The sequence below is a fragment of the Melospiza georgiana genome, chromosome 15 (assembly GCF_028018845.1).
Source record: "Melospiza georgiana isolate bMelGeo1 chromosome 15, bMelGeo1.pri, whole genome shotgun sequence".
Taxonomy (NCBI): domain Eukaryota; kingdom Metazoa; phylum Chordata; class Aves; order Passeriformes; family Passerellidae; genus Melospiza; species Melospiza georgiana.
The window spans coordinates 15,912,453-15,939,132 of NC_080444.1; the positions used below are offsets into that span (position 1 = coordinate 15,912,453).

The following is a 26,680-nucleotide window of genomic DNA, read 5'->3' on the forward strand; positions in this document are numbered from 1 at the left end:
CACCCTTTCCTGCTCCCACAGTCTTCCCACCCTGGGCAGGGCACGCAGGCCTCATGGCACCAGCGATGTTTCTGTCTCTGGGGACAGACAGACTGGACAGACAGACTGGACAGACAGACTTTGTCCCCCCACAGGAGTGAAGGTCCACGCTGGGTGCCAGCCTGGGGCGGTGATGCTCAGGCCCAGGGGGAGGCAGGATGTGCTGTGAGCTCTGTGCCATCTCCCTGGCACCTGGGCACAGCTGGGAGTGATGTCCCATCCCCACTGCATCCCATCCCAGCACAGCCACTGTGCCCTAACCCAAGGGAAGGTCCCCACCAGGATCCCCCACTGCACTGTCCCTCTGAGGCCCTTCTGTCCCTCAGGATGGGCTGTATCTGATCTTGGCTGGCCTTTCCTGTGGATTCCAGCCTGTCTGACACTTGTTTAGCCCTGCATTCCCCGTCCACGCTCACCCCAGGGCCTCCGGATTTTGACCCCAGAAGTGCTGGCTCCAGGATATTGCAGAGCAAACACCGAGCAGAGATAAAGGGGCAGCATCACCCCTGGGAGCAAACACAGCCCCAGCCCTGCAGGGGTCACTCAGGTCCATCAGGGCTGCCACCCTCCCCTCCCCAGCCCCTGTGCTCCTGCCACTGCCAGCTCCAGAGGGACAACGACCTGACCCAGAGCCTGCCCTCAGTGCATTCCCATTGCCATCCCCATCCCTATTCCCATTCCCATTCCCATTCCCAATCCCCATCCCCATCCCCATTCCCCATTCCCATTCCCATTCCCATTCCCATTCCCATTCCCATTCCCCATTCCCCATTCCCATTGCCCATTCCCATTCCCAATCCCAATCCCCATCCCCATCCCCATTCCCCATTCCCCATTCCCATTCCCATTCCCATTCCCCATCCCCATTCCCCACTCCCATTCCCATTCCCCACTCCCATTCCCACTCCCATTCCCCATCCCCATTCCCATCCCCATTCCCATTCCCCATTCCCATCCCCATACCCCATTCCCATTCCCATCCCCATTCCCATTCCCATTCCCATTCCCATTCCCATTCCCATTCCCATTCCCATTCCCCATTCCCCACTCCCATTCCCATTCCCCACTCCCATTCCCATCCCCATTCCCATTCCCATTCCCATTCCCATTCCCCATTCCCCATTCCCATTGCCCATTCCCATTCCCAATCCCAATCCCCATCCCCATTCCCCATTCCCATTCCCAATTCCCATCCCCATCCCCATTCCCCATCCCCATTCCCATTCCCATTCCCATTCCCATTCCCAATTCCCATCCCCATCCCCATCCCCATTCCCCATCCCCATTCCCATTCCCATTCCCCACTCCCATCCCCATCTCCATTCCCCATCCCCATTCCCATTCCCATTCCCATTCCCATTGCCCATTGCCCATTCCCATTCCCATTCCCATTCCCATTCCCATTCCCCATTCCCATTCCCATTCCCCATTCCCATTCCCATTCCCCATTCCCATTCCCATTCCCATTCCCATTCCCATTCCCATTGCCCATTGCCCATTGCCCATTCCCATCCCCATTCCCCATCCCCATTCCCATTCCCATTCCCATTCCCATTCCCATTCCCATTGCCCATTGCCCATTCCCATTCCCATTCCCATTCCCATTCCCCATTCCCATTCCCATTCCCATTCCCATTCCCATTCCCATTCCCCATTCCCCACTCCCATTCCCATTCCCCACTCCCATTCCCATCCCCATTCCCATTCCCATTCCCATTCCCATTCCCCATTCCCATTCCCATTCCCCATTCCCATTCCCATTCCCATTGCCCATTGCCCATTGCCCATTCCCATCCCCATTCCCATTCCCATTCCCATTCCCATTCCCCATTCCCATTCCCATTCCCATTCCCATTCCCATTCCCATTCCCATTCCCCATTCCCATTCCCATTCCCATTCCCATTGCTCATTGCCCATTGCCCATTGCCCATTCCCATTCCCATTCCCATTCCCAATCCCCATTCCCATCCCCATTCCCATCCCCCATTCCCAGCCCTGCTCTCCCCTTCCCAGTGCCAGGGCTGCCCATTCCTGCCCTCCATGCCCACAGGGATCTGTTCCTGCCCTGCTGGTGCTTGTGGCACCTTGGCTCCCTGTGCCCCTTGTCTCCTCTGCTGTCCCCATGCCCTAACCCTGCCCTCAGTGTGTCCCTGCTGCCAAATCCACCCTCACCCTGCTGTGCCCACCACAGTCCCTGCCCTGCTGTTGTCACCCCGCACCCTCCCATGGCCCGCATCTGTCCCCAAACCCCACAGAGCCCTGCTGGCCGTGGGTCCCTCCTCTCTGGGGATGGGGATGAGCCTCTCCCTCTCTCCATGCCCAGAGCTGCTCCTCTCCTGCCCAGCCCAGGCTCCAGGGGCAAGTCCCAGCCTGAGCAGAGGTTTCCGTGTGTCCCATCCCCGTGCCAGTCACGGGCAGGGCAGGTCTGGTCTGGTCTCCCCTCCCTGAGTCTGCTCCTGCTCCCTTGGGCCGCAGGATCCTGTGCAGGGAGGTCACGGCTCCCCGACAGCTCCTGTTGGAGGATGTGGAAACTTCCCTTCCCCGGTGCCTGCTTGCTTGTCTCCAGGGCTGGACCATCTCCCAGCAGCAGCTGGAGGTGGGATTTCAGGCAGGAGACCGTTGGGCCCTAACAAAAGCAGGAAATGGGTGTAATTCTCCTTCGGAGGAGGAATGAATAGCAGATCCCCGGAGGAGGGGAGGCGAGGCCAGCTCAGCAGCAGGACGTGAGGAACTCGGCTCGTTCCTCCTAAGGCTGCACTTCCTGAGAGCTTCCCCCTTCCTGCTGCTCTCCAGCCTCTCCCCAGCTCTGCCAGAGCCTCGGCAGCCCCAGCAGCAGGGCAGGAAGCACCAGAGTGCTGGCCAGGTGCCTGCTCCCAAACCTGCTGCTGCCAGGCCATGGGCAGCCCAGCATGGGGACAGCCCAGGGGGACAGGGGACACGAACGATGTGATTCAGTGGGCGACATCCCTGTTTTGGATTGAGATGAGTTTGAAGGCCATTTCCAAATCAAACCATGCTGGGATTCCATGACTCTGTGACCCCACACCTCTGTACAGCCCCACTCACTCCTTCCTTATACCCAGGAGCAGGAATTTGAGTGGTTTGGGAATAAAGAGAGTGCCAGGGGCAGGGGTGGGAGGGAGACCAACACAGCCCAGCCCGCTGGCATGGGCACAGTGCTGGGAACAGCAGGAGCTGCCCTTGGGGGTGGCTCCCAAAATGGGGAAGCTGTTGGAGCATCCCATGGGTTTCCAACAGCCTGGGAGTGCCAGGGAAGCTCCTCTCCAGTCTGAACCCCAGGATCAGCTCAGGCACTGAGCACCAAAGCTGCATCAGCACCCAGGGTCTCATTTTGGGGCTCTGCTGCTGCTTCTTGAGGAGCTCTCTGACGCCGCAGAGGATGGGTGGGGACTGGAGAAACCTTCCTGAACCCTGGAGCAGGGCATTGATTAATCAGTGCTTGAATAATTGCAGGGCACTGCAGACATTGTGCTCCCTGTGGAGGGAAGGGATGAGGTGGAGGATAGGGCCAGGCAGGTCATTCACCCCAGCCCATCCTCGCCTCAGCCTCAGGGCTGCTCCCAGGATTAAATGGTTTCTTTTTAAAAGTGAGATCTAATCTGGTGACAAAAGCTGCAGCAGTGCTGTGAGCCCATCATCTCCCCAAGAAAAGCTCCTCCAGCCTTCAAATGCTCTCCACTTGGATGCTGGATTTCAATCCAAGGCTGAATCTGCCTCTCTTCAGCTCCAGCCCTGCTCTTGTTCCTCCTTGCTGTGGGATTTGAGGGCTCCCCGCTCTGTTTTCCATGTGGGAGCACACGGGCCAGGTGCTCAGATCACCTGATAACAGAGTTTTAGCAGCATCACACCCCCAGGCCTGGCTTTCCCAGCCTGTGGTCGGGTCTGTGTGCTCCTCCCGGCTCTCTGGTGTTCTCCTGCCATCCCCGAGTGTGGGTGCAGACAAAGAGCTCCAGCAGGGCGCTGTTCACTGATTTGCAGCCCCCACACATCAGCACACAATGATCCCTAATTACCCTTTCACAGACAAATCTGCATCGCTGGACCAGGCAGATATTCCTGGGAGGGCTTAAAGCTGGCTTGGTTGCTGGTTAAAAGCCAGGGTTCCTCTCCCCAGCCTGTACGGGCACGTCCAGAGTCGCTGCTTTCCAAGATCCAGCCTGAGGGCTTCAAATCCAACCTTCAGCCACAGATCTATTCCGGATATCTGCAGTCAAACACCCCCTGACCATTTAACCAGCTGAAAACATCCTCTTGCCTTTCTGTCTCATCGCTCTGGGTGTCATTTTCCAGCTTTCCCAGCAAAGATTTCATCTCTTCATCTCCATCATTGATAAAAATGTTTCATAGCAGCGGCCAAAGCGCGGGGCCCCGGGGGAGGGAGGTGGGAATAATGCTCCTTTCTGCTCTCTCCCCATTAGCAGCCCCCTCGGAGATCTGCCAGGGAAGCAGTTTGAATCCATCTCATCTGTGCCCTGTTAATTCCTTCTAATGCAAGTTTTAATCAAAATGTCAGGTGGAAGGAAGTCAAATGCCTCGGAGAGATCCGAGTGTGCTCTATCAACACAAGTGCCTCTCTCCCCCAGCCGTGTCACACACAGACAGGTCTGGGTGACAGCCCTGCTGGCCCTGCCACCAACGCTGCCTGCAGCTCCTGGGGGACATGACATCACCAGGTGGGACCTGTCCCAGGGATCCACGTGTGGATGGAAACCCATGGGACACCAGCAACCCCCCCTGAGCAATGCCCTCACCACCTTCTCCAGGCCTAGGCCCACATTTCTCCCTCCTTACCCAGGGAATGCTGCTCCCTGAGGAGGGGAGGAGCTGTCTGTGATGCTCAGCCCCAGTGTCCATCCCAGGAGGAGCTTCCAGTGTGGCAATGGTGGAGCTCATGAGGCCCTGAGGGACAGTGATCCCTGAGGAAGGGTCCCTGAGGAAAAGTCCCTAAGGAAAAGTCCCTGAGGAAGGGGATGAGCCTTTCAGGGCTGGATGAGGAGAATGGAGAGGCTCAGCCCCAATGTCCATCCCAGGAGGACCTCCCAGTGTGGCAATGGCGGAAACCATGTGGCCCTGAGGGACAGGGGACAGTGATCCCTGAGGAAGGGTCCCTAAGGGAAGGTCCCTGAGGAAGGGGATGAGCTTTCAGGGCTGGATGAGGAGATTGGAGATGCTCAGCCCCAATGTCCATCCCAGGAGAAGCTCCCAGTGTGGCAATGGTGGAGCTCATGTCACCTTGAGGGACAAGGGACAGTGGTCCTGAGGCTGGGAAGAGCTTTCAGGGCTGGATGAGGAGAGTGGAGATGCTCATCCCCAATGTCCATTCCAGGAGGAGCTCCCAGCCCTGTGCCCTGGGATGTGGGGTGGGCCGAGCACTGTGGGAGGACCAGGGCTCAGGGGCTTCCCCAGCTTGCAGGATCTTTCATCCTTCGTCACCACAAAGCCAGGCCAGATCTGCATTTGCAGCAGCCCACAGAAGCTGCCTCTGTTGTCTTATTTTTGTTATTTTTGAGAGGATATTTTAGCGCTGAGCACATTCCCTCCTGTTGCCATGGCAGCCGTGACAGGGGTTATATACCGTGAGAAAAATACCAAAATTAATGAGTGAGTGAAAGAGCAGCCAAGAGAAAAACAAGGTTAAAAAAAGAGTTAAAACAGTAATAAAAACAATCTCCCAATAATTTGGCAGCGAGCATCCCACAGGCAAGACAGGTGGCGAACACGGGAGCCCCGCGGCTCCTCGCTGGATCCCAGCTGGGGCTGGCTGCCCGCAGCCCATGGCCAGAGCACTGCTGCTGTCTGAGGGCCGTGCTGGATCCCAGCCCATGGCCAGAGCATTGCTGCAGTCCCAGGGATGCTCAGGATCCCAGCCTTGGCCGGAGCATCGCCGTGCTCCCAAGGATGCCCTGGATCCCAGCCCATGGCTGGAGCATCACCGCAGTCCCAGGGACACACCAGATCCCAGTCCCTGGCCACAGCATGGCCATGCTCCCAGGGACATGCTGGATCCCAGCCTGTGTGGCCTGAGCATCACTGCAGTCCCAGGGATGATCCAGATCCCAGCCCATGGCCAGAACATCACCGTGCTCCTAGGGATGCCCTGGATCCCAGCCCCTAGTAGGAGCACCACTGCAGTCCCAGGGATGCTCCAGATCCCAGCCCCTGGCCGGAGCATCGCCATGGTCCCAGGGCCATGCTGGATCCCAGCCCGTGTCCAGAGGATTGCTGTGATCCCAGGGACACACCAGATCCCAGATTATGGCCAGAGCATCGCCGCACTCCTAGGGCTGCACTGGATCCCCACCCATGGCCAGAGCATCACCATGGTCCCAGGGAATGCTCCACATCCCATCCCATGGCCACTGCATCGCCACAGTCTCAGAGATGCTCTGGATTGCAGCCCATGGCCGGAGCATCACTGTGATCCCAGGGACACTCTGGATCCCAGCCCCTGGGCAGAGTGTCACCATGCTCCCAGGGATGCTCTGGATCCCAGCCCGTGGCCAGAGCATCACTGTAGTCCCAGGGACACACCAGATCCTGGCCCATGGCCGGAGCATCGCTGTGATCCCAGGGACACACCAGATCCTGGACCATGGCCGGAGCATCGCTGTGATCCCAGGGATGCTCTGGATCCCATCCCATGGCCTGAGCACCACTGCAGTTCCAGAGATGCTCTAGATCCTGGCCTGTGGCTGGAGCATCACTGTGATCCCAGGGACACACCAGATCCCAGCCCTGGCCGGAGCATCGCTGCCATCCCAGGGACACACCAGATCCCAGCCTGTGTCCAGAGCATCGCTGTGATCCCAGGGACACACCAGATCCCAGCCCTGGCCAGAGCATCACTGTGATCCAGGGACACACCAGATCCCAGCCTTGGCCGGAGCATCGCTGTGATCCAGGGACACACCAGATCCCAGCCTTGGCTGGAGCATCACTGTGATCCCAGGGACACACCAGATCTCAGCCTTGGCCGGAGCATCGCCGCCATCTCAGGGACACACCAGATCCCAGCCTGTGTCCAGAGCATCGCTGTGATCCAGGGACACACCAGATCCCAGCCCTGGCTGGAGCATCACTGTGATCCCAGGGACACACCAGATCCCAGCCCTGGCTGGAGCATCGCCGCCATCCCAGGGACACACCAGATCCCAGCCTTGGCCGGAGCATTGCTGTGATCCCAGGGACACACCAGATCCCAGCCCTGGCCAGAGCATCACTGTGATCCAGGGACACACCAGATCCCAGCCTTGGCCGGAGCATCACTGTGATCCCAGGGACACACCAGATCCCAGCCCTGGCCAGAGCATCACTGTGATCCAGGGACACACCAGATCCCAGCCCTGGCCGGAGCATCACTGTGATCCCAGGGACACACCAGATCCCAGCCTTGGCCAGAGCATCGCTGTGATCCCAGGGACACACCAGATCCCAGCTTTGGCCGGAGCATTGCTGTGATCCCAGGGACACACCAGATCCCAGCCCTGGCCGGAGCATCGCTGCCATCCCAGGGACACACCAGATCCCAGCCCTGGCCGGAGCATCGCTGCCATCCCAGGGCCGTGCTGCTCCCACTCCATCCCACCGACGCTCCGGATGGGGCTGCGCCCACCCAGCTCCTTCCCCCGCAAACCTGCAGCCCTCGGTGACGCAGGAGGCGAGCGGAGGAGAAGTTCTTTAATGTGCTCATTTCCTCGCATTTGGGTTTTGAGGATCTTTTTGTTTTTAATTGTAGAAACAAGCGGATTGTCAGAACATCTGTGTTATTAGCATTTGCTGCCCAAATCCGAGCTGCTGCTTCTCCTGCGGAGCCCAGAGCTGATGAGAGAGAGAACAGAGGAGCCTTTGAACTCCTTGCAGCAGACGGCAGCCAGGTTGCTGCGTGTGCGTGTTGGGGAGGGGGTATTTATTCTCTTGTAAGGTTCATTTGCTCTCCGTGTTTCCCTTTCTTCTCGCTTTCCCAGAGATTTAGCTGGATGCTCTTCCCTCGCAGGCTTTGTTCTTCTGACAAGGCCCCACCGGCAGCAGGGAGCAGCTGCCTCTGTGTGATGCCAGGGCAGCCCAGCACGGGGCACCTGGAGCAGCCCAGCACGGGGGACCCGGGGCTGGGGGCAAGGCAGAGCCTCCAGCAGCAGCTCCGGGGGCGGTGGCGCTGCCAGCCCTGCAGGGGCTCACCGAGTAACTCTGCAGACAGAGCTGCAGCCTCAGGGCTTCTTGTGGCTCAGACTGGCTCTGCTTTCTGGGAATGGTGAAGACAAGGTGAGGATGGGTGACTCATCTGGAGCTGCTACATACACGGGGTGGAATTCGGAATTCTTCCCCGGTAGGGTGGTGAGACTCAGGTTGCCCAGAGAAGCTGCGGATGCTCCATCCCTGGAAGTGTTTAGGGTCAGGTTGGATGGGGCTCAGAGCACCCTGGGAGAGTGCAAGGTGCCCCTGCCAGACAAGGGTAGAATGAGATGGTCTTTGAGCTCCTTTCCAGCCCAAACCATTCTGGGATTCTACAATAACGCTCAGGAGAAGGAAGTACAGGGAAAAGCAAGCTTCCTGTGTTGTCAGAGGGCAAGGAGCACTTTGGGAGGGGCATTCAAAGGCACTGGGGTGGAGGAGGAAAGCAGAGATGGATGAGGCAGCCCTGGGATACCAGGCCAGCAGGGGCCTGGACACGGTGTGCCCCCGGCTCCCCAGGCCACTGCAGAGGCTCTGCCAGGCTGCTCCCCTGGGCTGCACAGAGGTGGCTCCTGATACCAGGCCACATTTCCCCTGCATTCCTAGAGCCTGGACCTGTCCCTCAGTAACATGTGTGATCAGAGGCTGAGGTGACAGTCACGGGTGTCCCACAAACCAGCGGCATCCAGTGATCCTTGTACGTGCCCAGCCCCCCGGCACTCCCTGTGCTGCTGCCCATTGAGTCCTTCACTGCCCCGTGATTCTTGTGAAATGCAAACCTTTGGTCCCCAGCAATCTCTAAAGTTTGCTGTCCCTGTTCCACGGGCAGCCTCAGATCCACGGGGTCACTCTCTCGGTTTCTCCCTTTTCTCCAGCACTCTGTTCCTCCAAGGAGGGCTGCCAGTTACTGATCCATCAAATCTCCCCATGTCTCCGGAGAATTTCCTTCCCTCTCCCTGCCCAGCTCACGCTGGATCAGCAGGGCACAGCCTGACAAACCCCACAGCTCCTCTCCCTGCCCCAAAGGTGGGCTGTGACCTTCCCCGGCTTCTCAATTCACATCTCCTGCTAAATTGGCTTCATGTGAATTGACACTCGGAAAAAAAGCCCTGCACATACACACGGAGGAGCCGACATCTCCGGAGGAGCAGAAAGTCTGGGAGGAGAGCTGGGCTCGACTCGCCAGCCCCCTTTTCCTGCCCAGCGGGATGCAGCCCTGCCACGGCCTGAACCCGCTTGTTGCCGGGGAAAAGCGGGGAGATTTGGGAGAAAAGCACGGCAACTTTGGGGGGAAAACGGGGCGATTTAGGGGGTGCGATAGAGCCGGGCTGCTCCGAGCAGGCAGGCGCAGCCTCTAGATGGTGCAGTCATGCAGCCGAGCTGAGCATGTGTGCAGCGAAGGGCGCTGCGCAACAGGTTGGCGTAGCTCAGCGGGGAGACGCGCTCCCATCCTCGCTGCGGCGGAGCGGGAAGGACTTTCCAGCATCCTGGCGAGAAATCCGCGCCGCAGCCGGCCCGGAAAGCGGGTGAGGGGCAGCGCCACGGGCTGCGAGACCCTCGGAGGGTGCTGAGGGTTCTGGCAGGGTCGGGCTGCAGCTGCAGCCCCCGGCACGGAGCGCGGAGGCGGCGGAGGCAGCACGGGAAGGGGCAGCCCTGGATGGAACGCGCTGTCCCCAGGCCCCGGGGACCTGGCTGGGCCAGCCGAGGTGCCGGGTGAGGAGCCAGCCGAGGGAGAGCCGCTTGTGAAAGCATCGCAGGGGCGCTGGGAGCTCGCGGTGCTTTGGGAGCCGCAGGTGCTCCGTGCCGGCTGCGCCCCGGCACCCCGCGATAAATAAAGCCGTGATTCACCGAGGTGTGCCGGCTCCAGCCCCGGCCCCGCAGCCGGCAGGGCGGCTCTGCAGCCTGCCCGCAGCCCTGCTGGGCTGGGGGGCCGGGGAGGGTGGGCACAGCCCCCGCCGAGCTCGGTGCCACACGGAGGGACCCTCCCGGCTGCGCTGGCCCGGTCCCTGGCCCTGTGCACGGGGTTGTGGGGCTGTGAAGCGCGCCGGCTGGAAGAATAAACGAGCGAATTAATTATTAAGAGCACCGAGAGGGGAGTGAGGAGGGAGACCCGAGCCGCACGTGTGGGGGCGCGGAGCGGAGGGGTCCTCGGGGTGAGGGGATCCGGGGGACCGCGGGGAGCCCCGCTCTCCCTGGGCACGGCGCTGGGCGCGGTGCCGGCAGCCCCGGGCCGGGCGGCTCTGCCCGGCAGCCGCTGCCCGCTGGTCCCGGCAGCCCGGCCGGGCTCGGGATCTGATAAGGAGCCGGAGCTCCACCTCCCCGTGGTGGCGGCGGCGAGAGGCGGAGGCAGCGGCGGGCGGGGGGGGGAAGGGGCCGTGCCTGCGCTGCGCTTCCCCTGCACATCCTCACACACACCGAGGGACGGAGGCGGGCACGGACCGAGCTGCCCACCGGGGCTGCCTCCAGCCTGAGCCGCCGCTCCGCCGGAGGAGCCGCAGCCCCGGCCCGGGGAGGGGGGCGGTTCCCACGGGACATTTATATATTTTTTTTGCCCCCCCTCCCCATTTTTTTTCTTTTTTTCTTTTTTTTTTTCCTTTTTTTTTTTTCCCCAGTATTTTTTTTCCGTTTGATTTCATCCGTGGATAACGCTCGAGAGGAGCCGGGGGGGTGGGGGGAGCGCGGTCCCGGCGGGAAGGAGGCGATGGAGACGCCGCGGGACCAGCGCGCAGGGGCTCGGCACGGAGCGCAGCGCCGGCACCATCCAAGTAAGAGCTGCGGAGGGGCCGGGACCCCCGCCCGCAGCCAGGCACAGCCGCGGGGGGGTGCGGGATGCCCCGCGCCGGAGCTCGGCGCTGTGCGGGAGCGCGGGGCCGGGCGGCGGCGGGAGCGGCGCTGGCGAGCATCCCGCTCCCGAGCATCCCGCATCCCTCCGCTCCGCTCCGCGCCGGGCTGCGCGGGGCTCCGCGCTCAGCGGGGCGGCTCCCGCTCCTCTCCGGTCCCGCCCGGCTCTGCCACTTGTTGTGCGGCGCGGAGCGGAGCGCGGCCAGCCCCGCACAGCGCAGGGCGGGCGGGGGGTGCGGGAGGGCGGCTGTGGAGGGCGGTGCGCGCGTGTTTCGGGGTGTTTGTTTTTCCGCGTGGGGGTGGCCCTGGGTGTGTGCCCCTCGTCCAGCCCTGGGTGTGTGCGCCCGCGGGGTGCGCGGCTGCGTGGGAGCCGCACAAGTTGCGGGTGAGCCGGGAGCCGGCTGGGAGCGGGGCTGTGCGGGAGCCGGAGCGGCGGCGAGCGAGGGGCTCCGGGGTGAGGAGGGGTGTCGGGGTGTCCGCGTGGGGTGCGTGTGACACCGGGGTGCGGGGACGCGAGTGGGGTGCGTGTGTCTGTGTGCGTAGCTGTGTGTGTGTGACGGGTGTGCGTGCGGTGAGTGTGTCAGCGGGCTCCGAGTGTGTCAGCCAGCTCCGAGTGTGTCAGCCGGCTCCGACCGTGTTAGCGGGTTTCGAGTGTGTCAGCAGGCTCCGAGTGTGTCAGAGGGCTCTGAGTGTGTTAGCGATCTCCGAGTGTGTCAGGGGGCTCCGAGTGTGCCAGTGGGTTTCGAGTGTGTCAGCGGGCTCTGAGTGTGAGCCAGCTCTGAGTGTGTCAGCCGGCTCCGAGTGTGTCAGCGGGCTCCGAGTGTGTCAGCGGGCTCCGAGTGTGTCAGCGGGCTGTGTTTGCCCGCGCCGCGGAGGATCCCTGTTTCCCGGTACGCGGGGCTGAGCGCGGAGCCGGTGCCGGCAGAGCGGCTCCCGTGGTTTTGTCACGGGTGTCTGCGTGCGTGTGTCCGTGCGTGTGTCCGTGTGTCCGTGCGTGCCTCTGTGCGTGTGCTCGGGGCTGCCGGAGCCGCCTGGGGGAGCGGGGGCTCCGCTCGCTCCGTGCCCGCAGCCGGAGCCCCAGCCCGGGCAGCGCCGCGGGGAGCGGGGGAGCCTCGGCCGCGGGGCCGGCAGCGCACCCGGCCTCCATCCTCCCTCCCGGCCCCGCAGCGGCACCAGCGGCTCCGCGGAGCGCTGCGAGGCCGGGGGGACCCTGTGCCCCTTCCCCAAGGTCCCCCCGACCCTCTCGGCTGCATCCCCCGAGCGGAGCCGCTCCCGCTGTGCCCGGCTCCCAGCGGCCCTGCCGGGCTGTTCCAGGCCCGCGACATTTCTGTCTCGCCCCAGGGCCGCTCTCCAGCCGGGGGGGAGGGTGGGATGGTGGCGGGAGGGGACAGAGCCCGGAGTGGCTGTGGGGAACCCACGGCTGGAGGATGAGGGTGCCGCTCCAGGGAGGCTCTGACAGGTCTCTGCCTCGCCGGCTGCCAGACTTGGAAGGGATGTGGAGAAGGCAGCAAGAGGAGGGAGGGCCCTGGGCTTTGCCGGCTTTTCATCGCCGCCCAGCTCCTCAGGGATGGTTTTGGGGTGACGCTGTTGCCAGGCCAGCGGGGTTCCTGCTCGCGGGGTGCTCCGGCTCCCGGCGCTCGGGCCCAGCCTGCAGAATCGCCGAGCAGCCGCAGTGGCGGCCGGAGCTGGAGCAAACCCGGGGACGTGCTACGGAATACCCAGGATTCAGCCCAGCCGTGCCTTCGGCGCAGGACTGACCATCCGCGGCCGCGTTCTCGGCTCGCACGGTCCCGGAGCTCCGCGTGGAGCTGCGATGAGCTGTTTGCTGCTCGCTCCAGCTCCGGGTGTCGGAGCCGGGCTGGGGGGAGCGTGGAGGGGGGATTAGCACTTGTGTGCTCAGTGCAGGCTTTGGACAGACTTGTGAGCCGTGGCTCCGAGCCACGCAATCAGCGGCTGGGAGCGAGGAGAGGCTGGACTTTGGTGCCCATTGCCGAAGCGGCGCTGCCTCCCGTGGAACGGGGCCAGCAGGCTGTGGGAATCGCAGGGAGCGCAGGCTTGTTCAAGCAGTTGCTTAAATTCGCGGCGCTTTATAACCTCTCTCTCATTAAGGCTTGTTTTTTTTTGGTGGGGATGGCTGAATTCTGTCGGATTTTGCATGCCACTGTCCTCCGAGAGCTTCCCAGTCATGCATTAAGCAGCGTGACTAACGCCTCTCTCATGTGGTTCAGTCTCTCTCACACACTCCCCGTAGGGAGAATTGTGTGTGCGGAGGAATAGTTGTTTTGGGAGGGGCTTTTATTTTTAAGTGCTCTGTGCTTTGCCAGCAGGTTGGAAAAAGGTGCCTGGCACCAGAGAAGAAAGTGTGGGATGGTCCTTAGATCCCATGGGAAAATAGCCTGGTGCCTTGGACTGGCCCCTGGGAAGCCTGTGTCTCCTGCACAGACGTGCTTGTGGAGGCTTCCTCCTACTCCTCCTCCTCCTCACGCCCAGCTCTGGGCTCTCACGTCTTCACCGTGTCATTCACACCCCTGGGTGCCGAGCAGGATTCCTGACCCTGCTGATTCCTTATCCTGCCCGGTCCAGGGCCCCTCGTGCCTTCCAGCAGCGCCCCTCAGGCTCTCAGGCCCTCTGCTCTGCAGAGTGCCTCCCTTCACCTGCAGGAATGGGGCTGGGGCTCAGAGTCCAGCCCTGGTTTTGGAGCAGAAATCCTGGGTGCTGGGCACCTTTGGGTGACACCCTTCCTCCTCCAGGCTGGCACAGGGCTCCTGGCATTTCCAGCTGCTGGGCCCTCCCTCCCAGCTCCCTCAGCCGTGTGAGGCACCAGCATTGCCTTGAGACTTTCCCCTTTCCCGGCGATCTTTCACCTCGCACCAGGGCTTAGTCAGGATGTGGCTACGTCACCAGCACCAGGCCCAGCCCAGTGCAAACAGCCCAGCGGCGGGCACGGTGCCTCTCCCAGCCCGGGCATCCTCCAGGAGCCCTTTCCCAACAGCTGGAGCTGCCCATGTTCCCTGTCCTCACTCACAGGAGCACAGACCTGGTGGATCTCGGGGCAGGTTCACCCCATGGAGGCAGCTGGGTGAGGGGGTCTGGTGTGAGCACACCCGGGGGGTGGCAGACACGAGCGTGACCCAGGTGCCGGTGCCCCCGCACGGGTGACATCACACACATGCACTGGGGCATGCGCACACGCGGGCACACGCGGGCACACGCGCTGTGTGGGGCGCGCACACGTGCAGGAGCGCGAGCTCACACCCGGGGCACGGGCCCGGAGCGGGCAGGGATGTGCTCCTTGCCCCGTGGGACACAGCTGCACACCCTGCCAGGGCACAGGTGGGACAGCGTGCCTTTAGCTACGGACACAGGGCCGTGCTCCAGGCAGGGGCACGCTCTGGAATGCTCACAGTGCACACTCAGCACGGACACACACACGTGTGTGCACAGACTGCCTGTGCTAATGCAAAAATCTGTGTGTTTCTGCCTGGCTCCTGACCTCCTCTATCCTCAGCCCGCTCCAGGGATGGAAGATGTCCTGCTCTCTTTCCTCATCCCTTCCTCCTGGAGTCACACATCCCTTGCTGGTTGGGGCAGCTCTACACGGCCTCAGCCAGCTGGGGATGGCTCTGCTCTGCACAAAGGAAGGGGCAGGACAAGGCAGCAGAGGCAAGCTTGGCTCCAGGGCCACAGGCTCCTCTCCAGGCACGGAGATGTATTTCCACTGCAGAGGCAGAGCTCATCTCACCCCTGTCTCCATGTCCATGGGGAAGCAGAGGGGTGGAGGGACCGGGAGCTGTTGGCTTGGGAAGTACCAAGGAGAACAGTGCAGCATGTTCCGCTTGCTGATAATCCGTGCCATGCTAGGCTAACCAGGAACTGGGCACTTGCAATGTGGCACCACGGAGGGGGATGGTGATGGTGATGGAGCGCTTGCCCATGGAGCATTCACTTGTCCTTGGGTGCAGAGTGTGGAGAGAGGGAGTGATGGGAGCGGCGAGAGCTGGGTGATGCTGTGGGGCCTTGCCAGATGTTTGTGGCTATTCATTTTAGGGCACCCAGTCCCTGGGTTTTTGGGTGCCAGTGAGCTGTGTTGAACCACTTTATGCTCACAGCTCAGCAGAAGCTCCTGGACCCTGGAGGTGGAAAATGTGTTCCCAGAATGGAACAGGAAAGCTGGTGGCCAAGCACAGCACCAGACAGGGGCTTGGCGGCAGGGCACGTGGCTTGGCACAGGAAGGGACAGCCTGAGGGGCTGGCATGGCCTGGGCAGTGTGTGGGCACGGAGAAGAGGTACCCGTGGTGGGGGCAGTGGTGCAGGGGTGCAGCAGTGCAGGGGTGTCTCTGCAATGCAGGGGGGCAGCACTCCCTGCACTGTGCTGCAGCAGTGGGGTGGGCACTGTCACGGGTGGGCATCCAGTGCGTGCCATGTCCCAGACTGGAGTGGGAGGGAAGGAAGGAACAGTGTGTCTGCAGTGAGGAAGGGAACAGGAGCTGCTGGCGCAGGGTGTGGGGTTGCCTAGTGACTGTGCAGCGAGGGGGATGCTGTGCTGCCGTTGCAGTGAGCCAGGGCTGGGCACTGCCGGGGGCTGCCCGGGGACTCCTGCGCTGCAGCGCAGCCTGGGCAGGGACCCCGTGTCCCTCTGACTGCCGGGACACCGGGGGTGGCAGTGCTCCACAGGCCGTGCAGGAGGGATGGGGCTCAGGGCCCTGCATCCCTGCAGTGCCGGGTGGGTGGTGCCTCTGTACCTGGCAGTGCGAGGCTGGCAGTGCCACTGTGCTGGCAGTGCAGCGAGGGCAGCGCTGCTCTGTTCCTGCCACAGAGGTGCCCTGCAGTGCTGGAGGGGTGGCAGCCCTGCATCATCACCCCATGGCCCTGCAGTGCCCTGCAGCCCTGCAGTGCTGGACAGGCAGCATCCCTGGAGCGCCTCATGTTCCTGCAGTGCTGGATGTGCGGCAGTCCTGCACTCCTGCAGTGTCCCGTGTCCCCAAAGTGATGGCTGCTGCTGTTCCTGCAGTGCAGGCAGTGATGGATGGCAGGGAGCTGTATGCTGGCAGTGCCCCGTGTCCCTGCAGTGCTGGGTGGGTGTCAGTCCTGTATCCCTTCGATGTCCCATGGTCCTGCAGTACCGTGTGGATGTCAGCCCCACATCCCTGCAGTGCTGGATGGGTGTCAGCCCCACATCCCTGCAGTTCTGAAAGGGGGTCAGCCCCACATCCCTGCAGTGCCGGACGGTGTCAGCCCCACATCCCTGCAGTTCTGAAAGGGGGTCAGCCCCACATCCCTGCAGTTCTGAATGGGTGTCAGCCCCACATCCCTGCAGTGCCGGACGGTGTCAGCCCCACATCCCTGCAGTGCCAAATGGGTGTCAGCCCCACATCCCTGCAGTGCTGGACGGTGTCAGCCCCACATCCCTGCAGAGCAGGCAGAATTCCCCGTTTGGTGCTCCCGTTTCTGCAGTGCTGGCAGCTGCGTGCAGTGCCCGCGTGTCCCTGCTGTGCATGGCAGGCAGTGCCCCTGCACTGGTGGCACACAATGCTCCTGTGTTTGGGTGGTGAGAAGCTGTCTCAGAGTCTGGCCGGCTCCCATCGGGTTGTTGGCAGCAGGCTGCCTGTAGTCCACCCTGTTAGTGTGCCTCGTTGGGTCTAATTACAGTTGGTGTGGTGACGAAGAGGGTGGACAGTGGCAGGAGTGGCTTCCTGCAAGTGGCAGGGCTGAGGTTTCAATGACAGGGTTACTCACTCCAGCAGGGCGTTGCAGGAACGTTGCAAGCTGGGACGGGTCCTTCAGGGCACTGGAGGCTTGGGGAGCCGTGCCAGGACCGTGTGCGGCCCCGCGTGGCGCAGGGGTGAGCCAGGGAAGGGGGCTGGTCGCTAACCTCCGGTGTCTGTGTCTCCTCCAGCTCCCCTGCAGCGCAGGATGAACCCGCTGGCGTCCTGCCTGGGCCTGTGGCTCCTGTGCCAGCTCCCTGCCCTGGCCTCGGGGACACGTGCGGTCTACAAAGTGCAGGAGGAACAGCCCCCCAACACCCTCATAGGGAGCCTGGCCTCTGACTACGGCTTACCGGACATGGGGCACCTCTACAAGCTGGAAGTGGGGGCCCCGTACCTGCGTGTGGATGGCAAGACTGGGGACATCTACACCACAGAGACCTCCATCGACCGGGAGAGCCTGCGGGAGTGCCAGCACCTCCTGCCCGGAGAGCCCTGCTTCCTGGAGTTCGAGGTGTCCATCACCAACCTGAACGCCAACAGCAGCCCGCGCCTGCTCGAGGGGCAGATCGAGGTGCTCGATATCAATGACAACACCCCCAACTTCGCCTCGCCCGTCCTCACCCTTTCCATCCCCGAGAACACCAACGTCGGGACGCTCTTCCCCATCCCACTGGCCATGGACCGGGACTCGGGCCCCAACGGCGTTGCCTCCTACGAGCTGATGGCTGGTCCGGAGGCGCAGGAGCTCTTTGGGCTGCAGGTGGCCGAGGACCAGGATGAGAAGCAGCCCCAGCTGATCGTCATGGGGAACCTGGACCGGGAGCAGTGGGACTCCTACGATCTGACCATCAAGGTGCAGGATGGGGGGAACCCCCCTCGGGCGAGCAGTGCCCTGCTCCGCATCACCATCCTGGACATGAACGACAACGCACCCAAGTTTGAGAAGGCCCTGTACGAGGCAGAGCTCTCTGAAAACAGCCCTGTGGGGCACTCCGTCCTTCAGGTGAGTGCACGGGACTCTTCTCCTCACTGTATCCCCCCCTGCCTGGCTGCAGGGACAACCCAGGAGCACTGACACGGCTGTGGTTCCTGCAGGGAGGAGGGAGGGTTGGATGGAGGAGCTCACAGTGTCACCCAGGGCCAGTGGGCAGGCAGGTCCCTGGGATATCACATCCGCTCAAGGGAGGTTGGAGAGGATGCACAGGAAGGCACAGCTGGAGTGGGGCTGCAGGACACGGCTGAGGGGCAGCAGCAGAGCTGCAGGGAGCAGGGTTCTGGGTTGCTGGGAGGGTGGGACCTGAGGGCCACCGGGAGCCTGGCTTGGGGCCAGCACAGTCTCAGTGCTGCCCGCAGACAAGACATAAAGCCTTTCATAAGTTGCATTCCCTTGGCTGCTCCATGGAAACTCAGTAGGTGGGGACAGGGAGCATCCCTGCTGCCCGTGCACGGGCCTGGCCACGCTCCGGAGGTGCCCTGCTGTCTGCAGGGAGCGGGGGCCCTGCCTCGGCTTGGGCAGCACTGCAAACTGGCCCAGAGAGCCCAGGGGCCTGGATCTTGGTGGATTTGGCTTGGAGGGGGCATTGAGATGATAGTAGTCGACATCTGTTTATCTGCAGCTGCCATCTTAATAAGCGGAGCGCGGCCAGCTCTCATCTGCCTGCTAATTCTGATGTGAATTTTTTAAGAATTCATTTTTCACTGTTAAGAGAATGGGAGTTGGAAGCAGATAAGGGAGCTGCATGGCCGGGAGGAGAATGGGCTGAGATGCCGCTGCTGCCATTGCTCAGCTTTTATCTTTCAGGGGGAAAATGACTTCCGCCTGTTTTGTGAGTGGAGGTAAAAGGTGGAATTTACATTTAACAACTTTCGTTCTCCATCCAAATCTGCTGAGCAAGATAACGGCGGAGCAGCAAATGGTGCAGAGAAGAGGCTGCTCAGAGAGCCGATTAGGGAGGCAAATGTTAGACAAACCTCATCTTCTTTAGAAAGCAAATAATAGGCGTAGAGGCAGGTTTATGGGGATGCAGGGCTCCTGGCAGGGATGGACGGTGCTGTGCGGGGCTCAGGCGGCCCCAGCCCCTGCGTGCCTGCATCCCCAGGTGCCGCGATGGAGCTGCTGCAGCTCTGCACAGGGTTGCCTCCCTCCTCGCCCTCACCTGAGCCAGGCAGCTGCTCCAGCCCCTCCTCGGGGGCACAGCTGGAGCAGTCCCTCCCTGCTGCTGGCTGGGTCTCAGCGGCACGGTTCCATGGTTCCAGAGGATTCCCTGCGTGCCGGAGCCGGCTGGGAGGGGAGCACAGCCGACCGGTCCAGCCGGTTTCTCCGGAAGAGTGAGGCAGAGCCTCCGTGCCCGAGGGTGGCTCCCAGCTGCTCTGCCGGTCCCAGGCTCTTTGCCCCACAGTCCTTGGCCCCAGAAGAGGAAATCCTGGTTTTTCCCCCCGGCTGTCCTCAGGGAAGGCTGCGGTGGTTTGCGGAGGGGCTCGCTCCGCCGTGCCCTTGTCCTGCTCACCGCTTGTCCCTCTGTCCCCCAGGTGAAAGCCAACGATTCGGACCAGGGCGCCAACGCCGAGATCGACTACTCCTTCCACCAGGCCTCGGACATGGTGCGGCGGCTGCTGCGCCTGGACCGCGCCACGGGGCTCATCACCGTGCAGGGCCCCATCGACCGCGAGGACATCGGCACCCTCAAGTTCTCCGTCATGGCCAAGGACAAGGGCGCCAACCCCAAGAGCGCCCGCACGCAGGTGGTGGTCACCATCAAGGACATGAATGACAACGCACCCTCCATAGAGATCCGGGGCATAGGGTTGGTCACCCACCAGGATGGCATGGCCAACATCTCGGAGGACGTGCCAGTAGAGACAGCAGTGGCTCTGGTGCAGGTGTCCGACCGAGATGAGGGTGAAAATGCTGTGGTGACCTGTGTGGTGGCCGGTGACGTCCCATTCCAGCTGCGCCAGGCCAGTGAGTCAGGGAGCGACAGCAAGAAGAAATACTTCCTGCAGACCACCACGCCACTGGACTACGAGTCGGTGAAGGAGTACACGATTGAGATTGTGGCCGTGGACTCGGGGAACCCGCCCCTCTCCAGCACCAACTCCTTGAAGGTGCAGGTGATGGACGTCAATGACAACGCCCCTGTCTTCAGCCAGAGCTTCACTGAGGTGGCCTTCCCTGAGAACAACGAGCCCGACGAGCTGGTCATGGAGGTGAGTGCCACTGATGCTGACAGCGGCTCCAACGCCAAGCTGGTTTATTCCCTGGTGACAGATCCCTCCTCCAAGGGCGCCTTCACCATTGACCCTGACTCTGGGGAGATCCGGGTGAAGGCGGTGCTGGACCGAGAGCAGCGGGAACGCTACGAGTTCTTGGTGGTGGCAGAAGATAAGGGCAGCCCCAGCAAGCAGGGCACAGCGTCTGTGGCCATCAACGTCATGGACAGGAATGACAACGACCCCAAGTTCATGCTGAGCGGCTACAACTTCTCAGTGATGGAGAACATGCCGCCCCTCAGCCCCGTGGGCATGGTGACGGTCATCGATGCTGACAAAGGAGAAAATGCCCGGATCCAGCTGTCAGTGGAGCAAGACAACGGGGATTTTGTCATCCAAAATGGCACTGGCACCATCCTCTCCAGCATCTCTTTTGACCGGGAGCAGCAGAGCACCTACACCTTCCGACTCAAGGCGGTGGACGGTGGGGATCCCCCCAGGTCTGCCTACGTGGGGGTGACCATCAACGTCTTGGATGAGAATGACAATGCCCCCTTCATCACTTCCCCCTCCAACGCCACCTACAAGCACATCCTGCCCCACACCAGCCCCGGCCAGCAGGTGAGCAAGGTCAAGGCGGAGGACATCGACTCGGGCATCAACGCCGAGCTGATCTACAGCATCACAGGAGGAAACCCCTTCGAGCTCTTCCAGATCTCCCCGCAGAGCGGTGACATCACTCTGGAGAAGGAGATCCTGCGCAAGCACCACGGCCTGCACCGCCTGGTCGTGCGCGTCAACGACAAGGGCAAGCCCTCGCGGCACGGCACGGCCCTGGTGCACTTCTACGTCAACGAGACGCTGGCCAACCGCACGCTGCTGGACACGCTGGTGGGGCACAGCCTGGACACCCCGCTGGACATCGACATCGCCGGCGACCCCGAGTACGAGCGCAGCAAGCAGCGGAGCAACATCCTCTTCGGGGTCATCGCCGGCATCGTGGCTGTCACCCTGGTCATCGTGCTGGTTGTCCTGGTGCGCTACTGCCGGCAGCGCGAGGCCAAGAGCGGCTACCAGGCGGGCAAGAAGGAGACCAAGGACCTGTACGCACCCAAGCAGGCCAGCAAGGGCGGGAAGAGCAAGAACAAGGTGAAGAAGAGCAAGTCTCCCAAGCCACCCAAGCCCACGGAGGATGAGGAGGAGACGGGGCTGCAGAAATCACTCAAGTTCAACCTCATGAACGACTCTGTCAGCGACAGCCCCCGGATCCACCTGCCCCTGAACTACCCTCCAGGCAGCCCGGACCTGGGCCGCCACTACCGCTCCAACTCGCCGCTGCCCTCCATCCAGCTGCAGCCTCAGTCACCCTCCGCCTCCAAGAAGCACCAAGTGGTGCAGGACCTGCCGGCCACCAACACCTTTGTTGGCACCGGGGACAACAACTCGACGGGCTCCGAGCAGTACTCGGACTACAGCTACCGCACCAACCCCCAGAAATACACCAACAAGCAGGTAGGAGAGCTCATCCTGAGGCCGGCAGCGGCGCCCCCGCTGCACCGGGGAGCCATCTGGACAGAGGTGTGGGAGTGAGCGTGGACTGGCCCCCAGCCCTGCATGTGTGGCCCAGGGGGCTGGCGTTGGACTACCCCGGAGCCGAGCCACAGAGCCTGGGCATGGTGCAGGGAGGGGATGGGGATGCTGTGGGGGAGGCCAAAACTGTCTGAGCCCTTGTCCGAGCGCCCGGGGCTGGGTCCTGGTGGCGCTGCCTGGGTGACGGTGACGCGAAGGGCGCTGCATGTGTGTGGCTCTGCATGTGGGGCTCCGGGCAGGGAATGCCATCTGCCCGCGTCCCCTTTGGGGACCACTCTAACAGCACCAAGGAGGGTGATGCCCACCCTCCCATCCCTCCCTCCGCTTGGGCTGGCTCATGGGGAGGAGGGACTGGTCCTGCTCCTGCCACAGCCGGGTTCCAGCCCTGCCCTGCTCCAGGGAGCAGTTGGGAAGGCTCTGGCCTCACTGCCTGGCTCTGCTGGTGCGGCTGAGCCTGCCACCATCCCTGCACCAGGGCGCCTCAAAGGGAGCTGTGGCTGCCTGGGCAGGTGGGGCTGGGCGGAGGAGCACAGCTCTGCCTTTTTCCCAGGCTCAGGCTCCGGCTTCCCCCAGGCTCGGGCCCTCTGCCACAGCCAGCACGGTGAAATCCGGGCTTCCCATAGCACGAGCACCGAGCCTGGAGCTGTGGCTCTGCAGGAGAGGGTCTGCAGATCCTGGTGGCACAGGAATGACCCATCCGTGTGGCAGGGCTGGGGCTGTGCTGGGGCTGGGGGACAGGGGCACTGAGGTCTCTGCTGCGGTCGGGTCACTGCTCTTGGTGTTGCCGGGGGGGTCTCTGTGTGCAGAAAGGGTGGAGGCAGGTCTTGGCTGCTCGCTGGTGTGCACTGGAGCTTGGAGCTGAGCCACGAGGTCGTGGGCTGAGTGTGGAGCTTGCAGGACCCTCTTTCTCGGGCTGTCTGGCCACTTAGGAGCTCGCACCACATTTCTGCTTTGGCACTTCTGTCTTTAACCAGCCAGGGAGGGAGAGGGGGAGCGAGTGCCTGTGGCTTTGTCTTCTTCCTGGGGCCCCACGGGTGAGGACCACCCACTCTCCCTCGTGCTGTACCCCCTGTGCCCCATGAGACCCCTGCCCTCCTCTTTGTACCCCGGTGAGCGGCAGGCTGGGCTCCTGCCGTGGGGCTGAGCTCAGCTGCCCTGTTGGATTTGACTTCAATAAAGTTTTCTATTTTTGACCGGTTGTGCCTTATTTTCCCTGCTGCCCCTGAGAAGGCTCTCCCAGCAATTTCCCAGGCATATTTTCCATGTCCTTGGCCACTGGAGCACTCAGGCCCTGTGGAGGCCAGAAGTGATGCTCATGTGAGCTGACCATCTCCACAAACCCTCCGCCAAACCCCAGTGTGGTCAGTCCTGAGGCCTCATGGTGCTGACCCTTCATCCCCAGGTTGACATGTCCCACGTCTAGTCACTACCTGGCCCTCTGAAGATGTCCCTCCAGGACAGGGTTCCCAACACCTGCACACACACACCTGTGTGGATGTGGGCGCAGTCCGAGCCATAGCCCAGCTTCCATTTCGTTTCACACCAACATCCTCCCTCAAAGCTTCTCCTCGTTGATCCCCACATCCTCTTGAGCCACACCCGTGTCCCACAGCCAGAGCATGGAGGAGCAGATCCCCGTGCCTGGCTGGCCTGACCCAAATCCCTCTGGCACGGGCTGGCAGTGCTGCTCCGCGCGCCGCAGTGCTGCAATGAGGGCGCACGCGGTTGCAGATGGAGCCTTGGCGTGTCACATCCCGGTGCTCCCCCACCCTGGGAGGGGATGGGAAGGAGAGATCCTCTCAGGAAGGCTTGCTGGAGCTGGGTGGTCCTGCTCCCCACGCAGAGGGCTCTGCCCTGAATGGGATCTCCTGGCGGGATGGATGGGGGTGATGCCAGTGCCATGGGGCTTGCTTGGGGTCTTGTCTCCAGCTGTTTGGAGAAAAGATGGACCCTGGTAGGCAGGAACAGTCCAAGACCCCTCTCCCACCATGCCACCACCCCATCTCAGGGCCCTCCTCCCTGGCCACCCGTTCCTGTTTCTCCTGGTTTTTCTTCCAAACTGGGGCACCCATCCCTGCTCCTGTCACACCAGTTCACCTCTTCCCCAGGGCCTCCAGTGGCCTCACCAGGCTGCTGGGGCTGAGGAGCTCCGGCGCTGGGAGAGATTAGATCAGCCGGGGAAACCAGTGGTTCTGGCTTCGGTGGTTTGAGCCCTGTGCCAGCCTTGGCTCTCACAGCCTCCTCGTTTGTTTTGCTAACAGCATAAGGTTTTATCTTGAACCATCCAGGAAGTGTCTGGGCCTCCTGGGCAGGCAGGGCTGGGACCCGCAGGGAGATGCGATGGCTGCAGAGGAGGAAAGGAGACACCAGCAACCACCTCAATAAGTGCTCCCCGCAGGGCTGGGCCGGGCGGTCTGGGGGCTTGGCTCAGCCCTGCTATCTGCTTCCCTTTGGGAACTTTCTGAGAGAAGTTTCCCTCCCTTCCTCGTCCTCGGCAGCTCTTTGATGAACCTGGGCTGAGAACTCAGGCGCTGGCGTGGGGAGCGGCTCTTTCTTCTGCCTGGCTCCCAGGCTCCATCCCTGTTTTACCGGGAGGGGAAATTCTCCATCCTTTCCCAAGATCGGCCCTAGGTCCTCGCAGCCCCCCAGCACCCGGGAAGGCAGCTGGAGTGGTGTGAACTTGAGCGAGCTCAGCAGAGGTTCCTGCACCTGCCCGCGGGCTCGGAGCACGGTGCAGCATTAATTACTCTCTGCGGGAGGGGAGGAGAGAATATTGTAGCTGTAATGGACAGAAATGAAATCGTCTTGTTTGAGAATTTAGCTCAGAGTCTCCATAAATTGCAGGTTTAGGTGCTGGCAGATGTCTGGGAAAGTCTCCCACTGTCCTGGGTCAGTGGGTTTTCTCAAGGCCGTTCACGTGGAATGAGCTGATCCAGCAAGGAGCTGCAGATGGAGCTGAGGGTTCATGGGGGACCTGCCCTGCTTTCCCCCAGTTCCAGAGAGAAGCTGTGCTGGGAGCAGCTCCTCCACACCGTGAATCAGCTCCTGCTGCTGCGATCCACGGGGCCTGGGTCAGATTTGGCTCTGCCTGGCTGAGGTGGAATGAGGGAAGTGTCATTGAGGGGCTGCAGCTCCCTGGATCTGCTGGGAAGAGTGGCTGTGTCAAAGCACAGCAGCTTGTGAGCATCGCTGGGGCACCTGGGGGGGCACAGGACAGGGTGGGGAGTGGGCAGTGACTGTGCTGGAGCATTGCTGAGGATGCTGAGGGCACCAGGGGCCCGGCAGGAAGGGGTGGTGGCTCCTGGTGCATCTGTGCTGGGCACTTGGGTTGATGAGTGAGAGCACCGTGGGGCATTTGGGACCTCAGAATGAGGAGATTCAGCCACAGAAGAGCAGCCCCTGGTACAGGCTGGCTGTGCAGGCAGAGCCAGCGTGGATGTGTGCAGGCTGTGCTGCAGGGGGAGGTGACAGCGGGGTGTACCCAGCCCGTGCCCCCACACAGGGCAGGTGACAGGGGGATGCTCACTGCCAGCACCCTGTGCAGGTGGCACAGAGGGGGTGTCACTGCCAGCACCCCGTGCAGGTGGCACAGAGGCCAGCGTGGTCCCGGTGACAAGGGGGACAGGGACACAGGCACAGGCTGTGTGTCAGGGGCAGGGGATGCAGGGGATGCAGCTGGCACAGGGCAGGGTACAAGGCCTGTCCCCAAGGAGGTGGCAGTGGGGACTGTGCAGCCTGGGCTGTGGCAGGAGGTGGCACAGGGGGTGCACAGCCCCAGGGAAAGGGGCACAGGGGGTGCACAGGCTGTGCTGTGTGCAGGATGGCAGTGGGGTGGGCACAGTGGCAGCAGGGGACAGCAGGGTGGGCAGGCTAGGCCAGGTGGCAGCTCTGTAGGCAGTGTCCGCAAGGACACAGTGGCACTGATTGTCCCCAACACATATCAGGTCTCTCCTGCCTGGCAGTCCCCGGCCCCTCCAGCACTGGGGACCTCGTCCTTTCTCGCCTGAAGGCTCCCCCAGCCTGTGCTCCTGGGGCTGGGTGGCAGCACTGCCCAGTTCCCCTCTTGCCCTGCCCTCCTCTTCCTCTCCCTCCCCACAGCCTCAGCCTCTCCCCTGCCTGATGCCCTTGGAGCCAGCATTGCCCTTTCCCAGCTTGGACCTGGGGAACTCCTCCTTTGCCCCCCAGACCTTCCTGCTCCTTTCCCAGCTGCGTCTGCTCCTCTCCACCCTCTCTCCTGATCTCTCCCTTCTCCCTGGCTCGCCCCAGTCTCTGCTGACCGTGCTGGCTGCAGTACAGAGGGATGCTGAGCCCTCCCAGCGCAGGGCTGAGCCCCTGGCTGGCTGAGCTGTGGATCCTGGGGGATGAAAGCCCTGGCTGTGTGTGCAGCCTCCTGCTCCAAGGCTCCCTGATTGATATTCCCAGCACTGCTCTGCCCGCTCGGGCTCTCAGCTGCAGTGCTGCTCCCTGGAGCGGGGCCCAGCCCTGCAGGCTGCAACAGCCAGCACCAGAACCTGGAGCACAACCTGGGGCTGGGACAGGGCGTGTCCCCGTGGTCTCCGTGTGTCCCCATGGTTTCTGTGTGTCCCCATGGCCCCTGTGTGTCCCCATGGCCCCTGTGTGTCCCTGTGGTCTCTGTGTGTCCCCTGTCTGTCCCTGTGTGTCCCCATGATCCCTGACTGTCCCCATGGTCCCTGTGTGTCCCCATGGTCTCTGTGTGTCCCTGGGTCTCTCCCATGGTCCCTGTGTGTCCCTTGTCTGTCCCTGTGTGTCCCCATGATCCCTGACTGACCCCATGGTCCCTGAGTGTCCCCATGGTCTCTGTGTGTTCCCGTGGTCCCTGTGTGTCCATGTGTGTCTCTGTGGTCCCTGTGTGTCCCCATGGTCCCTGCGTGTCCATGTGTGTCCCTATGGTCCCTGTGTGTGTCCCCGTGGTCCCTGTGTGTCCCCAGGCTCTCGGTGCCCCTCAGCCCACAGAGGACCCCGAGGTGTGGATGGGGTGAAGCACAGAGGGTGAAGCACAGAAGCTGGAGGGGGTGGCGGGTGGGGTGTTCCCAGGTGAGGACAGAGCTGGGCTGTTCTGGGCTGTTCTGGGCTGTTCTG

General features: G+C 62.3%; 1 protein-coding gene across 4 annotated transcripts in view; it reads left to right on the forward strand.

Annotated features, from left to right (window-relative positions):
* Window positions 1-9,790: 9,790 nt before the first annotated feature.
* Window positions 9,791-26,680, forward strand: part of PCDH1 (protocadherin 1) — a 58,464-nt gene continuing 41,574 nt past the window's right edge. For 2 of the 4 annotated variants that reach the window (XM_058035067.1, XM_058035070.1), the window contains exons 1-3: window positions 10,641-10,995; window positions 16,969-17,783; window positions 19,310-21,502. In XM_058035067.1, coding sequence (XP_057891050.1) covers window positions 10,932-10,995; window positions 16,969-17,783; window positions 19,310-21,502 — 3,072 coding nt within the window. In that variant the 5' untranslated portion in view covers window positions 10,641-10,931. Of the gene's footprint in view, window positions 9,944-10,640; window positions 10,996-11,462; window positions 11,526-16,968; window positions 17,784-19,309; window positions 21,503-26,680 lie in introns of those variants that run through there. The other 2 variants (XM_058035068.1, XM_058035069.1) reach the window with 2 other exon arrangements.